The 12,271-nt window shown below is 35.6% G+C and overlaps 1 protein-coding gene across 8 annotated transcripts in view; it reads left to right on the top strand.

Annotated features, from left to right (window-relative positions):
* Window positions 1-12,271, top strand: part of LOC121325811 (serine/threonine-protein phosphatase 2B catalytic subunit beta isoform-like) — a 35,407-nt gene that overhangs the window by 13,982 nt on the left and 9,154 nt on the right. For 3 of the 8 annotated variants that reach the window (XM_041268876.1, XM_041268878.1, XM_041268884.1), the window contains exons 3-12: window positions 1,194-1,318; window positions 1,979-2,090; window positions 2,337-2,482; window positions 3,682-3,821; window positions 3,917-3,994; window positions 4,107-4,201; window positions 5,444-5,569; window positions 6,515-6,592; window positions 8,778-8,807; window positions 10,910-10,994. In XM_041268876.1, coding sequence (XP_041124810.1) covers window positions 1,194-1,318; window positions 1,979-2,090; window positions 2,337-2,482; window positions 3,682-3,821; window positions 3,917-3,994; window positions 4,107-4,201; window positions 5,444-5,569; window positions 6,515-6,592; window positions 8,778-8,807; window positions 10,910-10,994 — 1,015 coding nt within the window. The remainder of the gene's footprint in view (window positions 1-1,193; window positions 1,319-1,978; window positions 2,091-2,336; window positions 2,483-3,681; window positions 3,822-3,916; window positions 3,995-4,106; window positions 4,202-5,443; window positions 5,570-6,514; window positions 6,593-8,777; window positions 8,808-10,909; window positions 10,995-12,271) is intronic. The other 5 variants (XM_041268880.1, XM_041268882.1, XM_041268881.1 and 2 more) reach the window with 3 other exon arrangements.

Genomic DNA, 12,271 nt, shown 5'->3' on the forward strand with positions numbered 1-12,271 from the left:
ATATGGCCAAAAGTTTTGCATCACCCTATATAATTGCCTCATTCTGCTTCATAAAGTCAAAAGCTGAATAATGTTACATTAACATATTGAATTGCATACCGCTTTTTAGTTTTCCAAAATGCTCAAATTAAACAATCTAACATAAAATACTGTATTGCTATTATGGCTTCCGGTAGACTTATTTCCATCCCTGAAAGGATAGGGTGCACTGCTTTACCCCAGTGGCTGTTTTCACACACCCAGAATAGCGCTAATCTTGGACTGGACACCTAATGTTGATTTAGGTAAATTAGTCCAAGACTAGTGCTAATCACGTTCTGTGAAACCAGCTGTAAATGTATTGTGAGGTAAAGCAGTAGCAGCCAAGACGCTGGGATCATCATACAAGCATTAGATTCTCCTAACAATACAGATCCTCCAGTAGCTTCTTTTGAAATCACTTGATTTCTCCAAATTAAATGCATCACCAAGGATGCCTTTACAGGGAAGACCTTTTTATTTATTTTTAAATTTTGTTTAAAATTTCCAGGAAATGTTATCAAGGCTTATTACAAAAACTAAATGGAGTGAAAATCATTGAGAATGATTAGTTCCACCGTTTTCTGGGTAAATATTAGATGTGATATTGGGGGACACAAAGAAGAAATAAAGAAGAAATAAAGGCAGAAAAGAAAAGCAGCTTAAAGCTGGGTGTATTTCATCTATCGTATTTGCAGTAGTAGCACCATTAGATTGAAAACTTTTCTTTTTGATAAACAGTTTACTGTTGGGGTTGATTTTAAACCATTAAATAATTTGGCAAAATTCAAATAGTTTTTTTTTTTTTTTTTTTTTTTACTTATTGTACATTTTTGGATTAGAATAGTCAGTATTTTCATATATTTGAGTGGTTAAAATGTTTTAATGGAAATCTGTAAAAATAAATAAAGGGCTTAATTACAGGGTAGATTCTTTCCACTATAACTATATTGATAATAATCACCCAGTAAAGACCGCTGGTTCACCAGAAAGGCTGTGGTACAACAGCACCATCTAGTGGGTACAGAGCACCATTCCTGTTTCACACTAGTTTTGCCATGAACACTTACTGTGGAATCATATTTCAATCAATATAACTGTAGGTAACCTCTGTATTAAATGCAATACTGTTGAAGTAAACTTTTTCTTCAGTAAAGCTTACCCTGTCATTGCAGTGTGTGGTGATATTCACGGTCAGTTCTTTGACTTGATGAAACTGTTTGAAGTGGGAGGATCTCCGGCCACCACCAGATATCTCTTCCTTGGTGACTACGTAGACCGAGGCTACTTCAGTATAGAGGTGAGACTGGAAAATGAGAATTTAAAAAAGGAATGCTTGATTCAGTTTATTATTTCAGAAGCACTGTCCACACGAGCATTGGGGAAGCCATGCTTGCTGCTTAATGATACACAAAGTATAACTTGCTGGACAACCTCCTGCAGCACTAGACTAGCAGCTTCGACAGGGTGAAGTGTAAATTCTGATATCGATGACAAGGAACGTTATGGATAGGATACCAGCTGGGCTTAGTGAGACAATTGCTTAAAATATATTTTAGGGCGATCAGAGACCCCCATTTATATAAGCCTGGGGGCAGCTGTAGAGGAAGGGGGAATGGAGGGATGTTGATGCCAACATGAGCTCTGTTGGCTGACTGGAATGCTGGGAGTTTATATCCTGAGGAAAGGGGCCTAGCACCAGGGAAGTGTTCTAGTGCTGAGGCTGCCTCTCCTCCTGCACTTTGCTTAACAAGCACCATTAGCTGTATACAGCAGAAATATTCTTAATGAAGTTTCATTGGTGACAATGCAGTATCAGTGTATATGCACTGAGTAAAAGTGAATTCACAACTAAAGGGAGGAATGCATGGAATTGTTTATGCGGTGAAGTACAAACCGCTAAAATACTTTGACTTCTCACAGTTACAATGCATCATCAATGTATGCTTTTCTTTAACAGTGTGTGTTGTATTTGTGGGTGCTGAAGATCCTATATCCTACCACGCTGTTCCTGTTAAGAGGCAATCATGAGTGCAGACACCTCACAGAGTATTTTACATTTAAACAAGAGTGTAAGTACATGCTGAATTATACCAGACTACCTGCCAGTGAACTGTACCTTTCAGACGAGAATGTATGTACAATAGTAAAATTCAGCCCAATATACACAATATATTGACATGGAAGATTATACAGTATAACCTTGGTGCATTACATTGTTGTGGTTTCACTTGGCTTCAGTATTTTCTTTCCCTTACCTAGAACATGCTGGTGGTCCTCTGGTTTGGGCTTCTTAAGTTTCTTGCTTCACTTTGCAGGCAAAATCAAGTATTCTGAAAGGCTCTATGATGCATGCATGGATGCCTTTGACTGCCTTCCTCTTGCTGCGCTGTTGAATCGTCAGTTTCTCTGTGTTCATGGTGGCCTGTCACCAGAAATTCAAACTTTAGATGACATTAGAAGAGTAAGTATTATTACTGTGTTATTAGTGAGCACCATGTAAATCTTTACTAATTGTTTCTGTTTCAGCACAATGCAATGAAGTATGAATGAACCTTATTCTCTAAGCTACTGGAGGTAATGTGTTTGTTCAAAACACTACAAAGTGTTTAGTAACATTTAAAAGCAGGACTGTAGCTCTACATGTTTTGACTAGTAATATTTGATTATCTTTTATATTGTGACTCTATATCTGATATGGTTTGATATAAAGAAAACATAACTGTTTGTAAATAAAATACACATTTTTTGGACGTGTTTTAGCTAACAATCAAAATTAGTACCAATAATAAAGAGGTTGGAATCTTTTACAGCTTTTTCAAAGTCTGTAAACTTGCCATGTTGATACAGAGGGAAATTTTACAAAAGCGTCTATGCCAGTAAAAATAGAATGAGAAAGGAGTGCTATTAGAAAGGAGTGCTGACCAATGCTTTAAAACCCCATTTCTTACCTCTTACAAACTTTATTAGCCCTAATACTGTTTCCCTTGTATTGTGCTGAGAATCGTTTTGCTTTAAATTTATTAGGATATGCAAATCTAATGCACTGCCCTAGGTAAGTGTTTCAAATATATTCCGGACCATGAAATACAAGCAAAGTACCAAAATGTCTTAAATAGAGGGAAAAAAAGGACTAGTGATATTTTGCTTAGTCTAATGAGGTAATGCTACGAAACTTTTGACATTTCTTCTAATATGCAAATGAAACAATAACACCTGTTCTTTTAAACTTCACCTGAAGAAGATGACTTTTGAGGTCTTGAAAGAAAGTGTTTGCATATCACAGTACCAACATTTCAAATCTATTCCCAGAACTGAGAAACAAACAGCATGAGTGCGATTAAGACTTTGAAATGTATCGTTTCATTTTTTGATAATGTTAAAAAACAAAATTAATTTAAGATGGAGGAAAAACTAAAATATACAGGACTCGAACTCCAATATAAATTACTTTGTTTCAAATGAAAAGATTTACTCAGCTGACATTTGCACTGCTAGCTTGTGATGTATTATCTGTGAATAGAGTTTGTTTGGGTGGGAATTACAGAAAGTCACAGAATAGGCAAATGAGACCACTATATTTGTTAAATGTTACACATGTAAATGGCTTAAATGAAGTTCTTTATTGAGTTCTAATGTACTACTTTTGTTTCTTTGATACAGTTAGATAGGTTCAAGGAACCTCCTGCATTTGGGCCGATGTGTGATCTGTTGTGGTCAGATCCCTGTGAAGACTTTGGAAATGAAAAGTCACCTGAACACTTCAGCCACAATACTGTGCGTGGATGTTCTTATTGCTATAGGTAATTTTGGATATGTTATATGCGAACATACTTTGTATTTCAGTCCTTAAATTATCTGCTAGTGTATGTAAGTGTGAACTAAATTTTTTTTTCAGCTATCCTGCAGTTTGTGATTTTTTGCAAACCAATAATTTGTTATCGATTATTAGAGCACACGAAGCTCAAGATGCAGGGTGAGTATAATCTTTTGAAATTATTTAATCAACTGGGCTGAAAAGCTTTCATTGTTCTTAGAAGTCTTGGTGCTTTGCTATTTAAAACTGAAATAATCTATTTGTCTTACAGCTACAGAATGTACAGAAAGAGTCAAACTACAGGTTTCCCATCACTGATTACAATTTTCTCAGCACCCAACTATTTAGACGTGTACAATAACAAAGGTAATGCACTCTAGCTTGTGAAATCCTTTACAGGACAGCAACCTGGTAGAAAACATTTTTTAATAGCAAAGAAAGCAGCATTAAAGTGCCCTGTGATGCTCCACTATATAAGAGCAAATTATATTGTATTGTATTGTGTTGTATAAATAGGACTTCTGATTTTCATTTTTAACCAATAAAACACCCCTGATAGCCAATAAACACTCAATGATGACTCAGTTCACATTTCACCACCCCTTTCCCAAAAATAAAACTACTACTACGACTACTACTGTTACAAAGAAAAAAAGCTTCCTGACTTGTATCTATCATTGAGTACATTATACCCACCCTAGCTACTGAGTGGCAGCACATTCCTACATTCCTTTTGGAGACTCCGCTTGCAAGATTTAAAATGAGATCACAATCAGGAATGGAGGGTTGTTAGCAGGATTTAAAGCTGTATTACAGTTAAGATACTGCGAAATCAAAAAAAATGCCTACACACAAAAACTGCAGAAGAATGTGCCCGTGACCGTAAGGATTTCGTTGTGGAAGACAGCAAAGGAAAGAAGGTACAACTTAAGTGTGCAAGTACTGTCGAGTTACTACTACACATATTTTGACAGAAAAAAGGTTTTTGAAAGTAACTGAAAACAATAATTTAAAAAAAGTGAAAGCCCTGAAAAAAAAAAAGATTTCTAAAACTCAAAAAGAGCTAAAAATAAGTACAGAAAAATGGAGTAAATAAAAACAGAAAAACAGAAGCCCTATAATACACAAATACACAAAGAAATGTGACTTGGTTATGTCATATTTCTTCTTTCTCGACCTTAATGTGCTCATTTTGTAGGGTTGTGCGTACAATGTATCTAACGTCTTTCAAGCAGTTACTGCAGTTGGAATCCAGTGTGTTGCCATGTGCGCTTAGAAGTAAAAATATTTAAAAATCTGTAGTCCCAAACAAAAACTAATAAAGACGCTGTAAAAGAGTTCTTCAATGGTGACTGCCAAGACTGATACAACATGCAAACTAAAACTGAAGAGGAGTGATTATTCAGGCTTGTTTTTTTCCATTCATTAATTCACAGTTTGGCCACATTAACAGTACACTTTGTTGGACAGGTACTATATTTTGCTTTATAGTTGCTGTTCACTACATTTTTCACAATTATTTTCAAAATAACAAGAAAGTCTGTATTTTGTTTGTACCTGCTTTTTATTGCAAAAAAGTACAATATATGTATATGAATGTCATTGCAGCTGCTGTGTTGAAATATGAAAAAAACGTGATGAACATTCGTCAGTTCAACTGTTGTCCACATCCATACTGGCTGCCTAATTTTATGGATGTATTTACGTGGTCGCTTCCATTTGTTGGAGAAAAGGGTAGGTTATAGTACTGTATGTTTGTGTGTCTATTAAAAACTAATATGTATATTAAAACAGACATTTAAGTAACATTAAAACAACTTTCTCTTAAAGTAGTTTAAAAAAAACACCGTGCTACACTTAGTTATTGGGGCCTTAGTCTCACTCAATGAATACATGGTATTATCTGATCTGTAACCATGAATAAAATAAAATTGAAATTTGGCATGCCTTTGTAGGAGTGAAACCACAAGAGCAAATAGTAGAAGCCTGTTTCACTTTAAACCTGCTCTATTACCCCCACAAAACAGAGGTAGTCCTGAAAATACTACAAAGTGTTTATTTTTATTGTGTGCTTGAGTTATGACTAACACCACAAAAAGAAAAAAAAAATACATCCAGAAACTAATAACAAATATTACTCGAATATATCACATAAGTTAAACTCGCAGAATTCTCTGCTAGAACCTGCAGTTTGTTATCCTGTAAACCGTTCATTTCAAGGCAGGGGTGGACTGATTTTTACAAAAACTTAGACATTAGATCCTTGGTTCTCAAATGTAGGGACCTGATGCAGAATACAGGGGTCCTGGACACACAACCAACACATCAATTTCAAGCCCTGTTTAAAGAAAGCTGAAACTGTTAGTGAGGAAGCCTCCTTTAATAGAATTGTACGGTCATATTCAGTTAGTGTCACTCAGAAGTTTGAATTTCATGTGTTTATAAAGTGGAAGTGTTTAGGTAGCCTTCCACTGCTATTGCCTCTTGACATGTAACTAAATTACTTAGGTGTCCCATAAACGCTTGTGAAAATGACATGGACCTTGATACCTGCTTTAATATAGGGGCTTTGGTTTAACATCTCTTTGGAAAAGCACCAGCACGGTGCACCCTAGCTTTGTTTGAATTGGTATTTTGATGTTTGAAGGTGCTTAAACTGAAAGGCTGTATTTTCTATAGTTACAGAGATGCTGGTGAATGTGCTAAGCATCTGTTCAGACGATGAATTAACGACAGAGGGAGAGGATCAATTAGAAGGTAAGGCAGGACTTGTCCTAATAGTTTCACTGTATGTGTTGTGCCAAAAAGCAGCTATCAGGTCATTTGGTAATACAATACAGCATTGAGGCTTTCAGTCGATTACTCACTTCATCTAAGTAATGCACCCCAAACACTGTGTACAAGGAAATCTGTTTGCACTGTTTATATTGGAACTAGTCTGTGTGTTAATCCAACGTCAAATGCTAAATGCAGTTAAATTGTTTTTCTCTTTTGAAATTTTAAGGGAACTGTCAAGGGCGCTGGAACTAGGGGTGCTGGGGGTGCGGTAGCACCCCTTGGCTTTGCATGGCTTCCATCATATACAGGGGTTACAGTTTTGTTCAATGGTTTTCAGCACCCTCACTTTAAAAAAATTGTTCCAGTGCCTCTGGGAACAATGCAAAAACAATTATTTTTGAACAGACATATTTCTCATATGTGCATATAGTAGAATTGTCATACAGATTGAACCAGTTTTATGCACAATTGGTATATGTAATAATTTTTTTTCCAAATCTGTTTGTAGGTGGAATTTGCATTGAAACTGCCCCACGATAGCCCTAGGTGGTGTGTTTTACCCAACACAATATATCTAAAGGGTGTGTTTGTACTCCAGAAAAATGCAAAGTAAAAGAAAGATGCGGAGATAGAAGAAATGATGTAATTAAGATCATCCATAGAGAAAAATATAGGTACATAGATACGTATATAAAATAAATACAAATATTTCAAAATAAAAATGTCAGTAGTTGAGCCTTTCACAGGAACAATGATAAATAGTGTTAAATAACATTTCAGCAACAGTGTTATTAATATAATAATCCAAATATGAGTGTGCATCATCTTGCTGCATATCAGAGAAATACAGTGATTGTGAAGATATAAAAATAAAGTAAGAATTGAATTTCTCATTAGGAAAGGGTCATACTGTATATGCAACCCTGAGTATGCATGAATCTAAGAAAAATCACTAAACGCACAGCTCCTTTGGTCCAAGTGTGCGTGTAAACACGTTTAAATGGAAAATTAGCATTGCACACATTTAATAAATATGGGCCTAGGTTCCATAAAGGTAAATTTCAGTCAGGCGCTAGAAATTCTATAGTGTACTTTGAGAGAATTGTGAAACATTACTGTGTCTAAGTGATTTTTACTTTTACACAGTACTGTCAGGTTTGACCCATCCTGGGTCACACTGTACTGTAGCTGGTAGAATCAATGTGTTTCTAACAGTTCCACTGCTCCCAGGTTAGTAGAAAGCCAGTGGAAATGGAGATGCACCGGTGTATTACTGCACTCAACTGCAGCCCTGTGTTATGTCTGACCAAAATCAGGCCAATTCTATTCTAAGATACTCAGTTCACAACTGTTTTGTTTATGTAGTTTGAAATATGTACATTAGGGGATTGCTTTGAAAAGGTAACCCACAGCATTTGATAGAAACATTTTTTGAAAGTTTTCTTTAGGCTACTGTATATCCCCATAAAGCCCATGTACACCTGTTAATATTTTCAGATGCCTTTTCCAGCACTTTGCTGTAATGGACATTTTCAAGTAATATTTACCAGTAATAGCGCAAATTATCATTACCTGCAAACCAGTTGTCAGAAATTTGCCTTTGCATACAGTACTTCTTAGATGGAAAGTTGTCCTTTGCAAACAGACAACTGTTTGCTTTGAGACAGAGCAACTAGTGTTCAGACATTATTGTTTTTGCACTGATCATACCCTGAGTCTATGAAATTTTCACTCCAAGCCGGGAAGCATAGTAATTTCTTCACCTTTTTTTTATTCCTTTAATGTAGGGTGAGTATAAAGTGGCTTGCATACTTCACGCTGCTACTCAAAGTATTGCAACTTCTAACACTCTTGGTTATGTGATATCCATTGCATAAAAAAATATTTTCAGTTTGAAATGATTTTGTCCAAAGAGTGTGACCATATCAAACCATTATGCACACAGTATACTGTATGTTACAGGCTTTAACATGTTGTATTGTAGTATTGGTGTTTCAGTAGCTGATTTTGCTGAACTAATATTTTCTGTGTTGCAGCTTGGCTTTTTTTCTTCCTTTTTTTCACCGTCATTACTTGTTGCCATGGCAATAAATTCTTTCTGTTTTTGTCTTAATTCACACATTCTCTTCATCGTTACACCTCTTTGTTCTGGAATCTCCATCAGAAGAGCGACTCATTTATGGCAATAGAAAAGGTACAGACCAGACTGCGCTGTTTCGAAACATGACTGAAGTAATACAAATATAAAATAAACAATCAAGTACTCTGATTTTAGCTAACAAAACCCTGGTAAATGTAATATTTCAGTCATGTTTCTAGACATCTGTCTTTCTGTGCATGGAGTTTTTTTCTCTTTCTTTCATTCCTATATTTGCTACTAGACTGCTTCATCATTCTTGCCTTGTTTGTTGCACATTTCTTTCCATTTAAACTATTTGCATGAAGAACTCAAGTATTTTGGTGAATTATGTCCAATATATCGCCACATATTGTATAAATTGTTATTATTATTTGTTTATTTAGCAGACACCTTTATCCAAGGTGATTTTCAGAGCCTATATTATTTCATATTAGAATGATATATTTCTCAAGTTATTGACAAAGCTTCTAAATGTCCTAAATGATTGATATTTAATCTGGTATGCTAACTTTGCTATTGTTAGGAAGGACATCAGATTCTTTACAGCTGGTTTAGAACAAACATTTTATAGACAACACATCTGTATTCCTAGTGTAGATCTCAATTGGAAATTTGTCAGCTCAGTCCTGAATTTAAAAATGTGTGCTCTTCTTATAAAAACTCTGAGCAGTTCAATGCCTAGAAAGAAAAAAAAAAAAGAAATTTCTTGCATTTTGGAAACTAACTGCATTGTCATCAATGTTTTTTTTTTTTTTTTTTTTTCCCATAACATAAATTATTCAAATAGTGACTGTCTTGAAGGGTAATAGAATACAAACATTGACTGAGCTTATAGTGGAAAATTGCAGTCAATATCTGTGTTATTAAGCCTGTGATGTCAGAGAACAATAGGGTTTTCACCATTGACAGCTGAGTCACATCAAAGGTCAATAGTTCTAAGACAATGATCCCCTAAAGGGGCTATTGGTTGGTTTGTGACCAATAGTGCAAACTATTTTTGGTCATATGACACTATATTTATTAGCCAATATGGTTATGAGCTTCAATCTAAGGGTTTAATAATTGCCTGAGGGTTACAGAGGTTATTTTGATAATGACTGAGGGTATTATTTTACAGTCAAGGGGTCTTTGTAACCCATGACAAACAACAGTCACTATTTGTTTTATTACAGCCTTTTCTCAATAATCGTGTTGCCGTCGGTGCTGGGGAGTACTGGGTCATTATTATTATTATTATTCAACAGCATCAAATAATTTAATAAATGCCAAAACAAACAAATAATTTAACAACAGGAGCAAACAGTGCTCAAAAATGATTGACCTGCTTCTCAAATGAAAAGCAAGAAAAAAATGCAAGGCTGTAATATGTACATACACACAGCATGATGCAAAAGCCATGCACCTAGTAAAGACTGGTTCATTCACTTAAGGCGATGCTCAAAGTAAGCATTGTTCTGTTGTTGACAGATGTCAATCTGCACACACACCAATGGTTAAGGACAGTGGTAAGTTTGGTCGATCTGGTGTACATTGTCCCTACATAAAAGAGGACTATATCCATAGATTAGATTATTTTGTTTAATTGAAAGTAAAAAAAAAAAAAAAAAAAAAAAAAATATATATATATATATATATATATATCTTAGATATATAATTATATATATGATTATGGTGCTAGGGAGCATGACCCTGTATTCCCTCCCACTGTGTGTGTGTGTGTGTGTGTGTGTGTGTGTGTGTGTGTGTGTGTGTTCAGTAGTTCAAATAACAGCACATATTGTGTTGTTTTAAGACTCCAACCAACTCCTGACGCGTATAAATAATTGTCGGGTGTTCAGTGGACAGCTAGGTATTAGTTGAAGAGGATTACAAATTGAAAATGTGTTTTTATAACCAGATATCAGGCTTGACAGTGTATGACAGTGTGCCTAGCTATAGAGAATATTCTGAGCAGATCTGCACAGCATGGTTTGCCAAAGCTTAGAAAGTAGAGAAAGCTGTAGCTCAGCTCTGAATGCACTCTGCAGAAACATACCTGTCTATAAAGTGTGTTTGTGTGCAGGGTGTGATGAGATGCGTCTGTGTTCCTGAGCTTGCGAACAGACCTATGCAACCGTGTTCCTGTGCTTGAGACCTTTTTTTATTCATTTTGAAAGTAGGTAAAGCCGCAGCCAGAAAAGAAATCATCAGAAATAAGATCCGAGCGATCGGCAAGATGGCCCGAGCCTTCTCTGTTCTCAGGTAAGTCACTACCTATCTGTCTTGCTTTCGTGTTGTGGGAAATAATGTCAAAATAATCGTAAACAAGTCCTGGAGGGATTCATAAACACATCTTTCAAAAGTTCCAGTTTTATCTCGTGTTTTGAGTTTGTTCAATTTCATGACTCCTAGCTAGAGCATGTTGTTCAGAGACCTACTTTTAGTAGCTTGCAGTTAAGAGAGCGTTTGCTCCGCTGAAGGAGAAACACTTTTCCAAACCAATCTAAAAGCACACTGCTGTTGGCTATCATTCGCATAACAGTCAAGCAGATGGCAGCGTCCCCTCACAGTAACCTCTGAGGTGACCTACATTTATCAGGAAAATAGGAAAAGACATAATCTGCTCATAATATAGTACAACAAGTTTGCTAAATTCTCACTAAGGGTGAGGGTGTGTACAGAGTTTTGCATAATCTGTTATCTCCAATAAAATGACAAAAATACAATTTCTGTTTTATTTTATGTTAAAGTGATTGCAGCTAACAAAATAATACCACTAATACCAATTCTTATCCAATGTGCCCTTCTCAGTTTGCCAGTCATGCTTTTAGTTATTGTTGCGCTTGCTTATTTCACCTAGAGGGTGAAACTGTTCCAACCCCTCAACAGATTCTTTCCCGTCATTATCCAACCAGTGACTTCATCTTTTGACTGACATGCTTTCAGCCAGTAACCTGCTTTGAGCACTGCTGATGGGAAATGACCCAGGAAGTGTATCAGATATATTGTGCATAAGGGTAGAACTGAGAATTGTCTTTACCTTTAAAGTAGTACCAGCTGTCATGTTTTTAAATTGAAAATACATGTGTGCTATAACATGTGCTTCTTTTAAAACTGCCCATTTAAGACATGTGCAGCTAAAGAAGTGCAGAACAGATAGAATGTATTGAATTGTTTTGTTAGCTACAATTACTTTAAGTTGTGATCTTCATAGATATTTATACTATACTAGTTTATAAAAGCTAATACTAGTTAATGAAAAATGTTTGTTACATACTTACAGGACTCATGATTTGATCTTATCTATACCACGTGAATTAAGACATTTGGTAAATTACAGTTAAATAATGTGCATACAGTATATTTCTGCATGAAAAATGCCACCTGTAAACATGATCATTAAAACAACGGTTTGCGCCATCTGTTAATTGTAGGTCAACCATGGTTCAATAAAAACAATAAAGGCTCAAATGGAGGTTTTGGAAATATTGCATCATTTTAGATGATTCTTCATCAACCACTTTAAAATGTGTAAAAGG

This window comes from Polyodon spathula, chromosome 13 (assembly GCF_017654505.1).
Source record: "Polyodon spathula isolate WHYD16114869_AA chromosome 13, ASM1765450v1, whole genome shotgun sequence".
NCBI lineage: Eukaryota > Metazoa > Chordata > Actinopteri > Acipenseriformes > Polyodontidae > Polyodon > Polyodon spathula.